This window comes from Larimichthys crocea, chromosome VIII (assembly GCF_000972845.2).
Source record: "Larimichthys crocea isolate SSNF chromosome VIII, L_crocea_2.0, whole genome shotgun sequence".
NCBI lineage: Eukaryota > Metazoa > Chordata > Actinopteri > Sciaenidae > Larimichthys > Larimichthys crocea.
In genome coordinates, this window is record NC_040018.1 from 31,141,398 (window position 1) to 31,162,027 (window position 20,630).

A 20,630-nucleotide genomic window follows, 5' to 3' on the forward strand; every position below is an offset into this window, starting at 1 on the left:
AGAGACACGTCCCAGAGAAAACAACCGCAGCTTCTATACTCTGAAACTCAGCTGGAGACTTTCAGTCCAACATTCTGTTTTCATCATATTATTGTTTTTGTCTTTAAATTACGCAGAGTACAAATGAGAAGGTACACACCTTTATTAAACCGTACACGCCTGTATTACGGGGTACACACCTGATTAAGGAGGTACACAGCTGTATTAAGATTTTTTACACAGCTGTATTTAACGAGGTACACACCTGTATTACGGCGGTACACACCTGTATTAGGAGGTACCCAGCTGTATCAAGCGGACACAGCTGTATTAACGAGGTACAACCTGTATTAAGAGGTTACACACCTGTTATTCACGCGGTTAACACCTGTATTAAGGAGGTACACACTGTATTTCAGGAGGTTACACACTGTATTTCAAGAGGTACCCTGTATTAAAGGAGGACCACTCCCTGTTTAAGGAGGGTACAACCTGTATTAAGGAGGGTACACGCCTGTATTTATTAAGGAGGTACACGCATGTATTAAAGAGGTACACCGCCTGTATTAAGGAGGTACGTACCACGCCTTATAAGAGTACACACCTGTATAAGGGAGGTTACACGCCTGTATTAATTCAAGTGGTACACACCTGTCTTAAGAGTTACAGCCTGTATTAGGAGGTCCACGGCTGTATTAAGAGGTACACGCCTGTATTAATAAAGAGGTGGTACCACACCTGCTCTTAGGAGGTACACCCCTGTATTAAGGAGGTACACGCCTGTACTAAGGGGGGTCCACGCTGTATTCAAGAGTACACCCCTTATTCAAGAGGTACACCCCTGTAATTAAAGAGGTACACACCGTTATTAAGGAGGTACTACCTGTATTACGGAGGTACACACCTGTATTAAAAGAGGTACAGACCGTATTAAAGAGGTACCACACCGTATTAAGGAGGTACAGACCTGTTTAAAAGGTACACACTTGTATTAAGGGATGTACACACCTTGTCTTAAGGCTTGTACCCACCTTACTTATAAAAGAGGTACCAGACCTGTATTAAAGAGGTACACACTGTATTAAGGAGGTACCAGACTGTATTAAAGCGGCTACACACCGTAATTAAGGTGGTTGTTCAGCCGTATTTGTATAAAGGAAGGACACACCGTATCTTAAAGGAGGTTACACACTTGTATTAAAGAGGTCCCACCTGTTATTAGGAGGTGTACAACCTGTTTTAAGGAGGCGGTCCACATCATCCAGAATATTCATGGCAGGAAAGTTAATTTATGGACTTATTAAGTTTACTTTCGGTTTATTTATTATTTTCTGGACGTGACGACGTGGGAGGGCAAGTGATATTTTTAGTGATGAGTCTGTCACGCTGATAGTGACCAATCAGATCAGAGTGTGTCTAAAACCTGACATTTTGTCACAGCAGGACGTGTTACAACAAAACAAACAAACAAACAAAACAAACAAACAAACAAACAAACCGAAGCGAAAGAAAGAGTGAGAAAGGGTTTTTACTGAAGAGAGTTGGGGGCAACTTTTTCTTCGCTAGTGGCTCTGACGTGCGTCACTGCTTTCTTAGATATGGCTGAGGAGACAAGAAGAACGCAGCGTACGCGTCGTTTCACTCTTTGTTTTTTCTGTCACTGAGGATGTGCAGCCTCTCCTGTCACAGACCAGGAACATCACGCTGCTATGAGGACCGCCACCAACCCACCAACACCCGATATCTGTGTGTGTGTTGTGTGTGTGGGTGTGTGCGTGGGCGGATTTGTGTTTTATAACTTTTTTTTTCCTCCCTGTCAGACGGCAGCGAGCGTTAACTTGCCTTACATCCACACTGTTGCCTCGCAGGAGGACAAAACTGTGCTTGTTGCCGCGCCGTTGTCCTGAACATGGGACCAGACTTTTACACGTACATGCAAAGGCTCTGTGTTCGGTGCGCTGACGTTGAAGTCGTTGATTCTGAGTTTTGAGGAGTTTGGTGCCAGAAAAAACTGTGAAAATCGCCCGCGCGTGTGTTATAACGTGCAGAACAAGAAACTTTAGTCTAGGTTGTGTCACTGTTTTGTCTCGTTCCATGTTCATTAGTCCTGAGTGTAAAATTAAAACGTATCGCGGGAGGGGCGCTTTAACTAACGCTGTTGTTTGATCTGCGTTTATTACTTTGTTCATTGATTTTCTTTGATGAGAGTCGCTGGCTTCTGCAGGACGTCCGGGTCGTGATCGCTGACATTTCAGTAAAAACCATCAATGATCGAGCTGCAGATCACCAAGACCAAATCCCGTTTGTGTTCGTTTACTGCAGTACCGCGACCTCTCCGAGAAGAACTTCAGTGGTCTTCAGTCGGTCGGTCACACGACGAGCTTGTCAAGGCGAGAAGAAAAAACTGATAATTTGGTTCAACTATCAAAAACTTTAAAGCACCTATTTGTTAATTATTTTTTGCCAATTTTCAGGTTTTCAGGAATTTCCAGGACATATTACGACCTCAAGTAAGAACTTCATGACGCATGAACTTTCGTCTGTCCCAGACTTTGGATTTGTGATGTCTCTGAGACAACAGGACTTTGAAGTCAGTTCTGCTGATGATTCAATTCAGGTTTTTTAGTGTCCGTGCATGAACTAGTTTCAAGTATTCCAGGGATTTTTTTTTTTTTCTACTTTTTTTTTTTTATGCCTGCCAACAAACATGGTCTGTCTGTTTTAGAAATGCTCACGTCTTTTTGAACCTGCTGACAGCTTTTAAAACAATCTGATGTGTTGTTTCTCTCATGTGGAGAAGACGCCACGTTCGATGCCAGATATTAAATATCTGATGTTTCTGCCCTCAGATTATCTTGGCACCTCCGTCAGGTCTCGGCGTGGACGGTCGAGTTTGTCTCACCTGTGAACAGGGTGACAGCAGCTCCCTCATATGTTAGCCGTCGTATATCTGCGGGCGGCTCAGCCTCTCCTCTCGAGCGAGCTTCTCGTAGTCTTAACTGGGGACACAGAATGAAACACGAGTCAGAGGACTAAAGACAATCATAACGAGCGGGATTACAGGACGTAATCTCTCTATCCGTGTACAGGGAACCTTGAGACTTACTTCTTTCGTGTAGAACTTTAGCGTGGCACGGCCTCTCGATCTCGTTCAGACGAAGTCCTTGACGAGCCGGAATCCTTGGAGGACAGAGAGGAACACTGAGGGTTATTTCAATGCTTACAACTGATTCACGCGCCTTGCAGGCGACCCCCGACGCTTATCCCAGACCAAGGACAAACAATCAGGATCTCCGAGGTGGTTGAACCCCTGATTCACTTTGGCTCCTCTCAAAGTTCAGTTTGAATCTCTGAAACATCTGTTCATTACTGTCGATCACAGTGACGAAGTCTCTGAGACGTCTCCTGCAGACTGTCTAAACCCTGACGTGTCTCTGAGACGTCCTGCAGACGTCTAAACCCTGGACGTGTCTCTGAGACGTCCACAGGGACTGTCTAAACCTGGACGTAAGTCTCTGTGACGTCCCTGCAGACTGTCTAAACCTGGAACGTAGTCTCCGTGACGTCCCTGCAGACTGTCTCTAAAACTGAGTAGTCTCTGTGACGTCCCCGCCAGACTGTCCTACAAACTGGACGTCGTCTCCGTGACTCCTTGCAGACTGTCTAAAACCTGGACGTCGTCTCCGTGACGTCCCCGCCCAGACGTCTAAAACCGGAGAATTTTTTTTTTTCTTCGTGTGACTTCCCCTGAGGACCGTCTATAACTGGACGCAGTCTCTGAGACGGCCCCACAGACTGTCTCAAACCTGTACGTAGTCTTGAGACGTCCCTGCAGACTGATAAAAAACCGGACGTAGCCCTTGACGCCCTGCAGACTGTTCCAAAACCTGGACGTAGTTCTGAGATTAGCTACAGCGACCAAAACTGTTTTTGACCAGGCCTGTGTAAACATGTTTATTTCTGCTGTGAGTTTGGACTTTGGAATGGGGACTTATGGAGCCAGCCTCACGTGGACGTTAGAGGAACTTTCAACGATTGTTGGGAATCTTAATAAATCTCAAACTTTATTTAAAATGACGTGTTTTATCTGTTCCCTCCAAACACCTCGCTGCCTCGTGTCCCATCAGCTTTCTCCTCACCGTGGCGTCCTAACGGGACAGCCGGAAGTTGAAGGAACGAACGAGTCGTGATCTTTGTTCCACACTCCGATTCTCGTTAGCCGTCTATTTTTGCTAATACCGAGCTAATCAGCTAAAGTCTGTCTGGCTGTTCTGTCTGTCGTCTGTCGTCTGTAAGTCTGTCTGTCTGTCTGTCGGTAAGTCTGTCTAAAGTCTTCTGTCTGTTGTCTGTCTGCTGTCTGTCTGTCTGTCTGTCTGTCTGTGGTCTGTCTGTCTGTCTGTCTTCAGGCATTACCACAATCACCAGGCCGGCGTACTGTACATCTCATCTCTGTGTCCAACACATGTTCCCACACCACACACACACCCCACCAGCAGTAGCCACGGGAGGCCAATCACCATGGACCAACAGCGCTCTCTCCCTGCCCGTAACGGTGGATGCGTTTTTTTTATTTCCCTGCTCCTCAGAGTAATGTTTCAATTACGGCACGTCGTGAGATTATCTCTTATGTTTTGTGGTGTTGTGTGTCGTGTCTTGTGTGTGTTGTATGTGTGTGTGTTGCGTTGTGTGGTGCGTGTGTGGTGTGGCCCGAATAAGACAAGCAACCTGGTCCATTATTGAGGCTTAATTCCAGTAAAAATGGAGCTGCACCTCTACATGTCTGTGTGTCTCGTTGTGTGTGTGTGTGTGTGTGTGTCTGTGTGTGTTTTTTTTTTTCTTGGTGTGTGTTGTGTGTACTTCTCACCACACGGCGCTTTGGAGTAAGGTACACGACAGGCACCTGTCCGAGTGGTAACCTGGAAAGCACCGATCGAGCATGACGAACGTTAGCGCGGGCGGCGAGTTAACGAAAAAAGTGACGACGGCGATTGTGCTAAGTGCCAATCAAATTAATGTCAACCTCCGAGGACAGTCTGGGGGACGTACGGAGACTCCGTCCATGTTTCGACAGTCTGCGGGACTTCAGATAGACTACGTCCAGGGTTTTAGACATTCTGTGGGGACGTCACGGGAGGAATAGTCCAGGTTTTAGACAGTCTCGGGTTACGTCGGCGAATGAGACTACGGTCCAGGTTTAGACAGTCTGCAGGGACGTCTCTGAGACTACGTCCAGGTTTTAGGACATCTGCGGGGACGTCACGGAGACTACGTCCCAGGTTTTAGACAGTTTTCAGGGAAGTTAGGCGACTACGCTAGGTTTAGACAGTCTGCGGACGTCACGGAGACAGTCAGTCTGTGGGGACGTTTGGTTTGGCTCTATTTCCTATCTCTGTCCTCATGTCTTCCTTCTTCCTTTATCTGTCCTCCAGATGTGACCCATCACTTCCGCGCCGCTCCGACAAACAGGACATGCTCAAGCTTCATCCACAACATGGGTGTTTGTTACACCACTCGATGCACGAGCATTGCCGGGGTGCAGAAGGGTGCTACTGACACACACACACACACACACACACACCACACACACACGGGAAACCACGACAGTTCTTACATCACCAAGACTGAAGGATTAACCTTTATATCGCTGAAAACAATTCAAACACCTGCCCAGCTAATTCAACAATTCCTCTTACTGAGACACACACACACACACCACCACACACCGACACACACACCAGAACACACACACACAGACACACAACAGACACACACACACACAGCTCCATCAGACCGCGTGCGCTAGGAGCTCGTCTCATTAGCGAGGATCCACTGAACGTCTAAAAAATACCACGCAGGCTCGTTTCAGCATCGTGTCGACCATGTCAGCACATGAACACACACACACACCACACACATCACACACACATGACAACACACCACACACACACGCAGTAAAAATGTAAAGCTTAAATGACGCGTCAAACTCTTAAATCACAGTTTATGTCATGAGTTCTGATATGGACTGTGAAAGTAAACTGTGACAACTGTCAGCTCGCGGTCAGCTCATGTTAGCTCAGTTACTGCTGTTAGCTCATGTTAGTCTCTGTTTGTATATGCTGATGTAGCTCAGTTGCTAGTGTTGCTTGCTGTAGTCTCTGTCTAGCCATGGTGTCTAGTGGTGGCTCTTGACACTCAGCTGATTACGAATCAGGATTGTACATTCTACCTGTTAGCTCAGCTAGTCTACAGGATGCTGTTAGCTCATGTTACCTGCTCGTGGTTGTGCTGTTCTCCATGTTGCATCCGTTGTTAGCTCATGTTAGCGTTAGTCTCAGTTTGTTAGCTCGTGTCTTAGCTCAGTTTTGGTAAGCAGTAGCTTGTATACGCTCATGTATGCCCACTGTTCTGTGTGAAGCTGCTGCTTCGCTCAGTTTTAGGTGATGCTGTTAGCCATGTCTCAGTTTTTTACTGCGTTAGCTCATGTTAGACGCAGTTTGTTAGCTGTGAACTCCTGTTCTGTTGTTTACATTACTCGTTTTTCTGCTGTTAGCTGCTGTTAACTCGTTGTACTTTGTTAGCTCAGTTCTTAGCTGCTGTTAGTCATGTGTTAGCTCAAGTTTGCTCAGCTGTTAGCTCAGTTGTTAGCTGTGACGCTCCTGTTTGTTAGCTCTGTTTTAGCTCAGTTTGTTAGCTCTGTTAGCTATCTTTAGGCTGACGTCATTTTAGCTCAGCTCTGTTAACGGTTTCAGCAGCCTCTATGGACATGTTTGCAGAGGAGAAGAGGCTTAAAAAAGTCCATCATCATTTATTTGGTCCTGAAAACAATTCGTCTGGTCAAAATCAAAGCCTTCATTCTTATATAAACGTTTTTTTTTGTTTCTTCCCATCAGCGCGCCCTCACCGCTTTAAATTCACTTTAAATCTGGTTTAACGAAGGTTTCCTCGTTAAGCGTCGTGCTGAGTCATCAAACAGAAAAACTGAAAATTGAATTTTTGTTTTCAATTTACGAGACAAATAAAAAAAAAAAGAAGAGAAAAGTGTTCTTCTGGAAGACCTGAGACGAAGATCCGTCTGCATTATTCCATACACTGACCTTTACTGAGAGCCAGTGTGTGTGTGTGTGTGTGTGTGTGTGTGTGTGTGTGTGTGTGTGTGTGTGTGTGTGTGTGTGTGTGTTGCCCCCCAGAGAACGGCTGACAAAGTGCGAGTGCATGCTAACGACAGCTAACGTTAGCTGCATGGATTCTAGTTACGGACATCGCGTGTTGAATTCTGATTTCATGACGTTTGTGTCCAACGCGATGCCGGCCCGGGATCAGATCTGAATAGAAACAAAGTGACGTTCAGAGCTGGTTGCAGACAGAAACATGCAGACATGTGGAGAGAAGGTGGAGTGACGAGCCACGGAGATGTTGTGGGTTCCACCAGCTCCACCCTCCGGTTCCCAAGCTCACTGCCACCTCGTACCGTGTGCCAACACCGAAGCTCTCTGCGAAAACTGAAAACCAAACAGCCCTTTGGCGTCTCCGTAAGAACCTGACTATTGAGAAGTTTAGTTTGAAAGAACTTCGTGAGCTAAGACAGACTTTTTCTCGACGCGACCTGACAGACTTCCTGCTCAGACACGCCGGCAGCACCGTGACGGTTTAAATGTCTCGTATACCGGAGGACGTATTTGAAGGTTCGTTGGACCGACAGTCCGAAAGTTTACGATGACAATCGCTACAACAATCGATCGATGAGCGGACTGTTGCAGCTCTGCTCGGCGTGTTTTCTTTGGCTCCTCGTGTGTCGTCATACATGAGCAACAGGGATGTAACGATGCATCGTGACTCGATTAACAAATCGGTACAAATGTGGCGATTCACCGGCTGACAGAAAAAATGAGTCGCGATTCTTGTCGAATGCGAGAGAAGTAGGATATGTTCTTTTTCTTACGTTATCTTAAAAAAGTCACTGGTTGGTGATTCATTTGTTCAACGTCAGACGTCACGTTACGTCACGTCACTACGTAGGTACGGAGACAGAGCGAGGGAAGACATGGCGACGGTAGAAAACAGCTTTGAAACAGAGGACGCACCGAGCAGCTTGAAATCATTTTGGATTCCTATGTACACAAATCCAACCGTGAGAAACGGACAAAACCAAAACGGCATGGAAATATAGAGAGACTGCAACATGCAGCGGCAACACGAGCAACATGCAGCGGCAACACAAGCAACATGCAGCGGCATATCAGCCGCCAAAGTAACGTCACGCCACCTCCAGAGTCTTTGCATCTCCTCTCCCCCCATAACAACGCAAGAGCACAAGAAAATACCAGGGTGATTTTATTAGAAAAGATTTGAGGCCGTCGTAGAAAATGTCGATGAACAAGCTGGAGTCAAAGCTCTGCCAGGAGTTAAGAGCTCATGTGGTTGGGATTCTCCTGATACTTTGTCTTTGTGGTCAAGGTTTTATATTGTTTTGTTCGCAGCGGCAACACGAGCAACACGCAGCGGCAACACGAGCAACACGCAGCGGCAACACGAGCAACACGCAGCGGCATATCAGCCGCCAAAGTAACGTCACGCCACCTCGAGAGTCTTTGCATCTCCTCTCCCCACATAACAACGCAAGAGCACAAGAAAATACCAGGGTGATTTTATTAGAAAAGATTTGAGGCCGTCGTAGAAAATGTCGATGAACAAGCTGGAGTCAAAGCTCTGCCAGGAGTTAAGAGCTCATGTGGTTGGGATTCTCCTGATACTTTGTCTTTGTGGTCAAGGTTTTATATTCTTTTGTTATTTAGGATACTGAATCACAGCAGTTAACACCAGTTTACTTGTTAGATATCTGTCGTGTGTTCTGTTGTTCAAGATGTAAGTTGCACTTTTTATAAGAAAACAAACTGTTTGAGAGTTTATGTAGAAAGATTTTCTTCCTACAAACAAAAAGATTTTATTTGGTCATATTTGTCTGTAGCTCATTTAGATAGGAATCGTGAACCGTATCGAGACGTGAGTGTATCGTTACATCCCGAATGAGCAAATGAGCAGTCACGCAAGTTTCTCCTTGCGTGACTGAGCGGTCCACCGCGTTGAAATCCCCCTGAGGTTTGTTATCTTGTTGCTAAAAAAAAGAAAAAAAAGATCTTTGCATGATCATTTTAAAAACCTGTCGTGCAGCCTGAACGTCTCATCTCAAACAGTCTGATCAAACATTGATCACACGGCTGAACCTCGATCAGGACGCCGAGTCCTGCTGAAGCTTTATCATCGACATCAACATCCAGGGTCCTGCAGCACAGGGAGGCGTGCCCGAATGTTGTCGACTGTCATCGCAGTCGACTGACTGACACACGAGACTTTGGCTGCCGTCGGCGTCGTCACCACAGGACTGTTTGCAAACCTTAAAACAAATGACAGAGCGGATGTCTCGTCCTGGAACAACTCTGACTGTTTACCAAGCCGCGTTAATGCTGCGCTCCACGCGCTGACGGAGACGACAGCTCATGACATTTGAACACGTGAAGTCGTGAACGCCTCGAGGTGAAACATAGAATACGATCAACATGCTACGATAAATCAGCTCAACAACAATCTGGTGAAAACATTTCACAGTATTTTACCGTCATAAATACGGTATGACCTTTTCTAATATCACGGTCAGAGGACGTTTATTCCATATTTTAAATGTCTGTAGATGTTTTGGTGAAAAGCATCACAGCAGAAGAAGATCACACTGTTTTACTGTAACAGGCTCTGATGTGAAATACGACTTCATTCTGTAGAAACTCTGAACATGACGTATGAATAAAGGTTGTTTTTCCCCACAGTGCCTTGTATGTGAACCATCTGTAGCTCGACAGGGTCGGCTGTATCGTTAACGTGTCATGATGGTGAAACATGAGCTGGCACACGGCGTACAAAGTTTGAGCTACACAGATTTACACATACAGCGACGGACGCATCTACAGGAACATCTTAGAGACTATCAGCCCGTACACCTGGAAGACAAAGGACGACATGAAGGAGTTCAAACTCCCCGTCTGACAGACATGTGGTGAGTTTAAGAGATGACACTCGCTCACAAACTTACTGCCAAACTCTGGAGGAGGAGGAGGAACAATGTGGGTCAGAGGGAAGGTGGAAAATTGGCGACAAAGCGAGGAGCAGACATCTGTCTCTGCAGCGTGTAAAGAGGAGGAACAGTACGGCAGCGTTAACCAGCAGCACCTGAAGGCACCGCGAGCTGAAGAGTGTTCGACTACACCGACTGAAGAACATCCACGGATCCTTTGAGGCGCCGCGCTCGATGGAAACGACGAAAAAGAAACTTGACGGGAGGTTCTGATCAGCTGTGATGTGAAGTCACATGACCGATCAGCTGTGTCCTCACGGCTCTCGTGGCTTCACCTCACTCTAACACAGGAAACAAACACAAACGTCTGACTTACTTCCTGTTTCCTGTTGTTCACACCATCTGACCACATTATAAAAAAGGTGACAACAAAGACTCTGCATCAAAACCTGCAGTTCCTCTAACGTCCACCTGAGGCTGGCTCCAGAAGTGAGTCAGTCTCCATAAGTCCCCATGTCCAAATGTCCAACTTCACAGCAGAAATAAACATGTTTACAGCCTGGTACAAAAAACAGTTTTGGTCTCTGTAGCTAATTTCCCCGTTCATGACAACTGTACTGAGGGTGAATTTATATACAACTCACCTGTTCACATTATATTAAGGCTTAAAGTTATGCAGGGTTAAGAGCGTGGTCGCTCAAAGTTAAACACTGGACCTTTAAAGCTGAGTCATCATCACGTAAGCGTCTTTCTGTACGACGGGGGTCTCCAAACTGATCCACAAAGGACCGGTTGATTAAATGAGTCAGGATTGGCGTGCTGCTGTTTGGTTGGAAGAAGCTTCATCCACACCGGCCCTTTGTGGAACAGTCTGGACACCCCTGCTGTCGACGTCTCATTCGGTCGAGCTTCATTCGACTTCAAACGCTGAGCACATATTTTAACATTTTAATATTTGGCCTGTGCGTCGTCAGTAAAGTTTGATTTGGACGTTCTGCATCACTCCATCAGACGCTGTCAGACTCCCGACATGTGAACACAGCGTGAATCACGATGGATGAATAAAGGAGGACAGACGTGAGAAGGACCGGAGGCGTGGACAGTCTGTTGACACAGAGCATTGCATTCTGGGTAACCCCACCTCGCCTCTTTCCTGTTTTATCGCTCTGCTTTTTAACGTCGTCCTCTCCGTTTCTCTCTCTCTCTCATCGCCTATTTTATTCCTCCCTTTAATCAATTTCATTTCTCCCCGTCGACAAAGCAAACGCAGCAGCAGCAGCAGCAGCAGCTCTGGGTCCGGGTTCCCATGGCAACCGCAGTTGCTAGGCAACGCACGACTCTCCATCATCCATTCCAGAAGTCTGACAGATGGAGATGGAGAGAGAGAGAGAATGCCGAGGGAGGGAGGGAGAGAGGAAGGAAGGAAGGAAGGAAGGAAGGGAGGAAGGAAGGAAGCAATCCAAATGAAAACACGATCACCTCGTCGATGTTCAGATCTCCGCTCTGACTCGTCTCACCGTGCTCGTAAAGGGGAGGCTCTGCTTATTAACGAATATTGTTCCGGTCAGGTTTTATTAACGCTGTTTCAACGTTACGACTCGCTGTGGAGAGAACAAACAGCGAGCGCGTCGTGCTCACGCTCCCCGAGGCGAGCGCCGATTAACATGAGTCAACTTCAACACGAAAGTTGAGACTTTATTTACCCCCGCGGGGAAATCTACAGAGCTCGGTGACAGCCAATGAGGAGCGAGCATCAGGCACATGAAGACACAGTCCAACTTCATGTCCTGTCTGTCCAACACGACAGAGACAGAGTCGTGTCTTCATCAAGACACGTCTGAGCGCTTTACAGGAAACACGTACAAATAAGGAAGTAAACAGCCTCTACTTTCTGTTTCATGGAGAGCTGAAGTATTAATACACCGACTACACGTCAGAAAGAAGTATTAATACACCGACTACACGTCAGAAAGAAGTATTAATACACGACTACATGTCAGAAAGAAGTATAAATACACAACTACACATCAGAAAGAAGTATAAATACACGACTACACATCAGAAAGAAGTATAAATACATGACTACATATCAGAAAGAAGTATTCAAGGTGAAGCTGTGGCAGCACGCCGGCTATATTTAGAGCTAACAGAACGTCCGTTACATAACGCTCCTCCAGCCTGACCCTGATTCTGCCTGACCCGTGGACTCCAGCACCACCAGGACCGGCTGACATGGAGGCAGGTGGAGCTCCTTCAGCTTTCTGAGTGTCACTGCTTCAGGACCGTGGATGCTGACGGAGGTTTAACCTCTTCCGCTCCACCTGTCTCTTTAGAGAACATATTTTGGGAGACCACAGTGTTTTGTTTGTGTGTCTATTCAAATATTCAGAGCGGTTCAGGGCTCGATGATGACTACGTCATGTTTTTGGGTGGATAAAATGGTCAGAATGTCACATGGAGGCACCAGAACATCACAGACTTGATGCTGATGGATGCTGCAGGCCTACGATCGCACAATCTGCCCTTTAAACCTGATCTATGGATGTAAAACTACTTCGTCTGCTCTCTGAACTACACGTCACGAGTTGAACGCTGCACCTCCACCCTTCAGGAGAAACATTCCAGCGGCGCTGCAGTGTCTCCATCCTGACCTTGGTTGTCATGACAGTCGACAGGGCTCATCGAGCTTCGAGGACGAAGCACGTTAAGAGTCTAAAATGAAAAAGCAAACTCTCCGCCGGCTTCTGATTTGACGCATGTTTGTGGTGAGCGGCTGAAAGCTGCGGCTCGACGCGGCGTGTTGTGATCGCTGCACGGCGGTGTCGTCTGAACGAGTCTTACTTTGAAAAATGCAAATAAAAGATTTCAAAAGATTCAAACTCTGGGTTCCTGGTCACGGTTTGTATCGTGGGACTGCTACCCGGACACCTGCGTGGTCACATGTCGTGACGCCTCAACAAGAGATCTGTCTTGTTACAGCGAAGCCGCACATTTGCCATTCAAATGTTCGGCAGACTGTGTGGGACTCATTTCCCTAAACTGTGCTGCCCGATGCTACAAACGCTGTGGGAGCTCGCCGTGTGTGCGACGGGACGAGGAGGACGCACACTTCAAATTCAAAACGTGACCACCAAAGGCACTAAAGCCAGAACCGCAACGCGACTCCACCTGCGTCAGGAGCGTTTCAGAAAGGTTTCCTTCCCTGCAGACTTTGTTAACTTTCTCTGGTTCGTGTGCATCATATGTATGACTGCACAGGGCGTTTTATTTTGAAAATCTATCAGATTCTCGATGCTGTTCCTGCTCTTACTTCCCGTCAGCTCGGGCGGGTTGGCGCTTCTGCGACGCTCTGAAACAGACTGCGGCTTCTGGTCGACTTTGAAACGTTGACTTGAAAATCAGAGACGATCAAAGACGCTGACGACTCGTTCTTTCATCGACTGATCAACATTTAAGGAAACGATGAGTCAGCTTTTCCTTCAGTGGGTTAACATGTCCGAGGTTAAAGGTCGACACGAGAATGAAGCTCGTTAGTTTTAAAATAGATTATTGTTTTGACGTGTTGGTGCAGTTTCCTAACATCAAACACTGTTACTGAAGAAAATGACTCGGACCTCGGTGAAAACATTCGGGAGAAAACAACAACCAATCAGAGCCAAGAGCCGGACTAACGACCTGCATCCGACCAATCAGGGACGAGCTCGGCCCAGAGGAAGACGCCAAGACAGGAAGTCAGAGCGGAGCGATGACGTAGACGCGATAAACATCACACCAGATATTCACTGAAAGTGTGAGGACGTGATTTTCTGTTTTATATCACGGCGGACGGGACGGATCACAGGCGAAGACGCGAACACGCCGCCCGGCTGACGGTGCCGCTACGGAGGCACGCGACGTGCCGGGTCCACGGAAAGTGTGTGAGCGGGCGGACACGCCGCTCTGAACACACGGTTAAATTATAGAAATGAATTTTATAACACGTTAAACGACCTGATCTGTGATCAGCACACGCTGAGTGTGTGTGTGTGTGTGTGTGTGTGTGTGTGTTGTCAGGGAAACCTCTCCTGATTGGAGGATGCTTAAAGTGTCTCCAGGACCAATCAGGAGCGAGCACACGCCGTCGTTGTTTTTGGTGGATTAAATGTCAGAATAGTGAAATATGACATTCAGCTCCCCGGAGCTCGACGTGACATTATCGGGCTGCCGGCTTCGACCGGGCCGCGTTCCAAACAGATTCAGTTTACAGCGACACCAGACAACCACGACACGTCTGAGGAAAGGTGACGTAGCAAAAAAAAGAAGAAAAAAAAGATGCTGATTAATGTTTCTGTGGCGGATTGACGGAAGAACAGAAGTGAAACGTTCTGGCCTATCACACTGAACAAAAAGGGAAGTGACATGTGACGAACATCACCTGGGAACACACACACACACACACACACACACACACACACACAGCAGAAGAGAGGAAGTATGAGGTGAAATAAAGAGTGTGAGCTGCAGACAAAGAGGAGGAGGAGGAGGAGGAGGAGGAGGAGGAGGAGCGGCAGCAGGGAGAATTAACGCAGTGTGTTGTCACAGGGGGGCTCAGACTGAGAACAGTAAGTAAAGCTAGCAGAAGCCTGCAGGGCGGCGGCGGTCCCCCCGGTACGCCGCCGCTGCTGGCGCTCAGCCCGACTGCTCAGAATGGAAACACAGAGAGGCACCGCCGCCGCCGACCAGAGGAAGCAGGACACGACAGCGGCGAACACAAACAGAGACGACCACCGACACATGACGGCGTCAAAATGTTTCTGATCTGTGGACACGTGACGAGTCAGTCTCCATAAGTCCCCATGTTCAAAACTTCACAGCAGAAATAAACATGTTTACAGCCTGGTACAAAAAACAGTTTTGGTCTCTGTAGCTAATTTCCCCGTTCATGACAACTGTACTGAGGGTGAATTTATATACAACTCACCTGTTCACATTATATTAAGGCTTAAAGTTATGCAGGATTAAGAGCGTGGACGCTTTGACTGACAGGTGGGCGACGTTCATTCATTCTTAGATCAGCCAGGAGGCGGCAGAGGGAGGACTACAAACATGGCCGCTTCACTGAGACTACGTCCAGTCTGTGGTCATGACCTCTGCCACGCAGCGAGGTTACTTCACGATTGGTCGGCACGAGCGGCCGTCGCCGTGGAAACGTCAGGACTTACCGATTTTCTGGTTGAAGATTTTGTCGAACGTCAGCTCGTCTCTCTCCTCGAGGTACTTCTGCATCACGCTGCGAATACTGTGGACACAGAGAGGGGAGGAGAGGGGGGGTTAATAACACCGTCACTATTAGTTCACTCAGCCAGGTGCAACAACAACAACAACAACACATCCATCCGTCCTCCATCCATCTCCACCTTCCAGCCAGGATCCTGGCCTCAGTTTGGGACTCTCCCAGGCCACCTGTCCCCTGACAGTCAGAGCGAGGGGAGGGAGGGAGGTGAGGGACACGTGGGAGGCTGTGAGGGGAGAACCTGGAGAGAGACATGCTGCCCAGGGAACGGGTGATAATGAGAAGGAGAGTCGGGAGAATGAATCAATTAGCGCCTCCTCCACGGGCCCATTAACACCACGCCAGCACCCGGCGTGCACCGGAGGGAGAGCGGCCCGGGCTTCACCTGCACACGCACACACACACACACACACACACACACACACACACACACCTCAGCGTGGCGAGGTCCGACGCGCTCACAAAGAACTTTGACTTCCAGGATCCGACATAAAAAATAAAAAGAAGTCACATGACCTGCAGGCGCGTCGTCTGAGTTATGGACGTGATGTGAACACAGCATCAATAATTCAGAGCCCTTTAATAACCGGCTGCAGCGCCGAGCGAATGTTTTCTCACAAACAATCAGACTGAACGAGCCTCGGCGGACGGACGTGATGTCGATTACACGATGAAATGTTTTTACTGACGACACGTTCAATGTTTCACTTCATCACAGACGAGTTTCTCTGTTTGTCTCTGAGACTGAAGCGTCGACCTGCGTCAGATTTAAAGTTTCATCAGCTGACTGCAGCAGGAAGAAATCAAACGTCACTTTAACCAGACGAGGAGGCCTCCGTGTTCTTCTCGCTGTTTGCTGATTCTGGGAATTTTCAAAATTGGAAACTTTCCATGGGAATTAACGGGAATTTATGAGAATAAACCGTGAATTTACAAAAAAACGCTGATTGTTGTGACGGGTCTTACTTTGGAAAATGCAAATAAAAGATTTCAAAAGATTCAAACTTTGGTCACGGTTTGTATCGTGGTCACATGACGTGACGCCTCAACAAGAGTACGGTGTTCATCCTCAGATCTCAGACTCAAACGAAAAGGCATCAGAGTCGCCTAGAAGTCACCCAGTCTCAGAAAAACGGCCTCAGACCCGAGTCTGAGATCTGAGGATGTGCTAAAATAAACACCGTACAAGAGATCTCTCTTGTTACAGTGAAGCCGCACATTTGCCATTCAAATGTTCGACAGACTGTGTGGGACTCGTTTCCCTAAACTGTGCTGCCCGATGCTACAAACGCTGTGGGAGCTCGCCGTGTGTGCGACGGGACGAGGAGGACGCACACTTCAAATTCAAAACGTGACCACCAAAGGCACTAAAGCCAGAACCGCAACGAGACTCCACCTCCGTCAGGAGCGTTTCAGAAACGTTTCCTTCCCTCCAGACTTTGTTAACTTTCTCTGGTTCGTGTGCATCATATGTACGAATGCACAGGGCGTTTTATTTTGAAAATCTATCAGATTCTCGATGCCGTTCCTGCTCTTACTTCCCGTCAGCTCGGGCGGGTTGACGGAAACAGACTGCGGCTTCTGGTCGACTTTGAAACGTTGACCGGAACGGCTGCGATCAGTTCGGAGGAAATCAGAGACGATCAAAGACGCTGACGACTCGTTCTTTCATCGACTGATCAACATTTAAGGAAACGATGAGTCAGCTTTTCCTTCAGTGGGTTAACACGTCCGAGGTTAAAGGTCGACACGAGAATGAAGCAGCTCTCTGATGAAGCTCGTTAGTTTTAAAATAGATTATTGTTTTGACGTGTTGGTGCAGTTTCCTAACATCAAACACTGTTACTGAAGAAAATGACTCGGACCTCGGTGAAAACAACAACCAATCAGAGCCAAGAGCCGGACTAACGACCTGCATCCGACCAATCAGGGACGAGCTCGGCCCAGAGGAAGACGCCAAGACAGGCAGGCAGAGCGGAGCGATGACGAATACATTAATTGATTAATTGAGTTTTGCTTTTTTATTGGATCAGAACCAGAATCAGGCATTTTAACAAGGTCATGTTTGGTGCAGAGCTCACTTTACGTCACAAACATTTTCCATGAACCGTCGACGCACTGGGGACCACTTCGCGATCACATGACCAGACCAGAGAGTCTCAGCGTCATGTTATGAACTTCCTGCTGTCGTGTTGTCTCGGTTTGAGCATCGGACTGTAAAATTATAAACATGAACCACACGTACAACTTAACGCTGACCGAGTGTCCGACCATCCGGCCGCTCGCAGCACACCGACTTCAGGCAGAACCGGCACAAACGGAGGCGCAGACCGGTGACTGGGCTGCTTGTGTGAATGTTACCGGGCAGCAGAGCAGGCCGAGTTTATTCATGGGAGCAGGAGGAGGAGGAGGAGGAGGAGGAGGAGGAGGAGGAGCGGGAACGAGGAGTGGATGCAGCGTTTCAGCTGCAGAGCCGCGGCGACAGGAACAAGAACCTAGGAAGTAAACACTTCCTCTTTCAGAGGAGGCCTGTGTGTGTGTGTGTGTGTGTGTGTGTGTGTGTGTGTGTGTGTGTGTGTGTGTGTGCGCGCTGAATCATGAGCAGCTGACTCGGGATCATTTCTGTGACAGCTTGCCGCCATATTAAGATATTACTGTAACAGGGGCACGGTCGGCGAGGTCGGCTGTGATGGAAACAAACGTCACCGTGAACCGCACGAGCGATTCTTTTAACAAACGTCGACATAAAGAAAGTCCCGCTCAGTGTGTCGCAGAGCTCGTCGTGATGCAACAACAACAACAACAACAACAACAACATGGACGCTGGCTTCTGGGAGCAGATGACCGGAGAGTCTCCCGCTGCGTCTGAGTGACAGGCTGACTGCTGGCACAGCGTGATAAATAAGGCAGTACTATCTACGGGGGGGGTTGCCATGACGCTGAACATGTATGGTGGCGTGCCGTCACGTGTGAACAAATGTGGCACGCTGTATCACCATGTTCTGTGGTTATAGCTCATTAAACGTGCGCTCGTGTGCGGTTATACGGTGATAAACCACAGCGGGAACACCGGCACTGCTGCAGGGCTGAAGCTCCGAGTGAAAACACCGACACAGGTCGTAGCTCTGAAGTCACGAGCTACACCGTAACACCATAAACGCAGAAAACTGCGGCTGTAAACGTCCGTCAGACTGTCGCCCAACCCTCGCTGCTGATAACGTATCACCAGATAGATTATCTATTGATAATCAAGACGGCTCTTTGCCCAGTTTGAGATCAGCCGGGAGGTGGAAGAAGAAGAACTGATGTCACGGATCTGCAGTCTGTTATTGTTGATAATGTTTAGACAGATTTCATTCATCAACACAAAGCCGAACATTTCTGTCTGTAACTCAAATAATGAATCCATTTTTTTCAAATTCGAGAAATCAAGAAGTGTCGTGGTTAAACTCCACCGGGCACGGATTCGTGATGCGTTCCATGTTCACCGATAAAAACCGAAGGGAAATAACTGAACATGTTCAGTCCGATATGAGCCACGTCCTCCATCGGGACCATCTTTAATCTAGATCAACAGTTTGTTGGTTTTATCGCCCTGACGACGCTCATTGACAATAATTTACATGAGTCACTAGAAAACTCTGCGAGACAAGCGGACACCTGCAGCGTTTGGACCACAGGTACACCTCCAGCCGACTGAGCTGGCTGGGAGGATGCGATCCAAACGTTACATCAGCTCCAGCAGCTGAAGCACGGGAACGTTTCCGTGACCTTTTTAAAAAAAAAAAAATAAATCAAACCCCAGCAGCCATCGCTGCGATGACAAAGCGGCGCCCTGGCGGTGGGAGACCCTGACCTACATACACGCCTGCATGTCGGTGCATACCTTTATTCTGTACTCGGGCTGCGTTCCTATATTTAAACAGAATTCAAACCCAGAGTGTGTGTGTGTGTGTGTGTGTGTGTGTGTGTGTGTCTGACTTAAAGGTCAGAGTACGTGCAGATTTTAACACTTTCTCTGCTGGCTCTTTGTTTTTAGGTCGAGCAGCTGACGCAGCAGCTCTGCAGGAAGTGTTTAACATATTGACACGCGTGTCCGTAACTGAAGCGTGTTGATCACGTTTATTTCACCGTTAATCGTCCTGAGGATGAAGATCACTGCAGACACGAGCGACTCTGCACCTGGAGAACAGGTCAGACTCTGGAACCAGTTTTTCCTGCTGCAGGACTGAGCGGGCGTGAACGGCAGCAAAGACAAACGGAGCGATCCGGTCCTGTTAATCCACAAAGAAGTTCTGGCTTCACTTCAGATTCCTCGATGAGCTGAAGACAGAGACTGTTCAACACGGCAAATCTACAGAGACAGACAGACTGGACTCAAACGGGCCGCGAGGTGACGGAACCATGACGACAGAGACTACGTCCAGGTTTTAGACAGTCTGCGGGGACGTCACAGAGACTACGTCCAGGTTTTAGACAGTCTGCGGGGACGTCACGGAGACTACGTCCAGGTTTTAGACAGTCTGCGGGGACGTCACAGAGACTACGTCCAGGTTTTAGACAGTCTGCGGGGACGTCACGGAGACTATGTCCAGGTTTTAGACAGTCTGCGGGGACGTCACAGAGACTACGTCCAGGTTTTAGACAGTCTGCGGGGACGTCACGGAGACTACGTCCAGGTTTTAGACAGTCTGCGGGGACGTCTCAGAGACTACGTCCAGGTTTTAGACAGTCTGCGGGGACGTCACAGAGACTACGTCCAGGTTTTAGACAGTCCGCGGGGACGTCTCAGAGACTACGTCCAGGTTTTAGACAGTCTGGCAGGGAACGTCTCAGAGACTACGTCCAGGTTTTAGGACAGTCTGCTGATGTAGCGTCCAAAGTGTAGCTCGGCTGTTGTTCATTATCAGCTGACAGGACGTCGCTACTCAAGCGATTAACTCGACGAATTAAGATTTTATGTAAGACAAAGACTAAAAAAAAGACTAATAAGACAATAAGACTAAAAAACTAATAAGACTAAAGACTAATAAGACTAATGGACTAATAAGACTAAAGACTAAAGACTAAAAGACAAAGACTAATAAGACTAAAGGACTAAAGACTAATAAGACAAAGACTAATAAGACAATAGACTAAAGACTAATAAACCAAGGACTAATACGACTAAGTACGAAAGACTAATAAGACCAAAGACTAATAGACTAAGACTAAGAAGACTAAGATAAAGACTAATAAAACGAAAGACTAATAAGATAAGACTAAAGACTAATAAGACTAAAGACTAATAAGACTAAAACTAATAAGACTAAGACT

General features: G+C 47.6%; 1 protein-coding gene across 2 annotated transcripts in view; it reads right to left on the reverse strand.

Moving 5' to 3' along the window:
* Positions 1 to 20,630, reverse strand: part of grk3 (G protein-coupled receptor kinase 3) — a 70,012-nt gene that overhangs the window by 35,240 nt on the left and 14,142 nt on the right. For both annotated transcript variants that reach the window (XM_027281176.1, XM_027281177.1), the window contains exon 2: positions 15,244 to 15,320. In XM_027281176.1, coding sequence (XP_027136977.1) covers positions 15,244 to 15,320 — 77 coding nt within the window. The remainder of the gene's footprint in view (positions 1 to 15,243; positions 15,321 to 20,630) is intronic.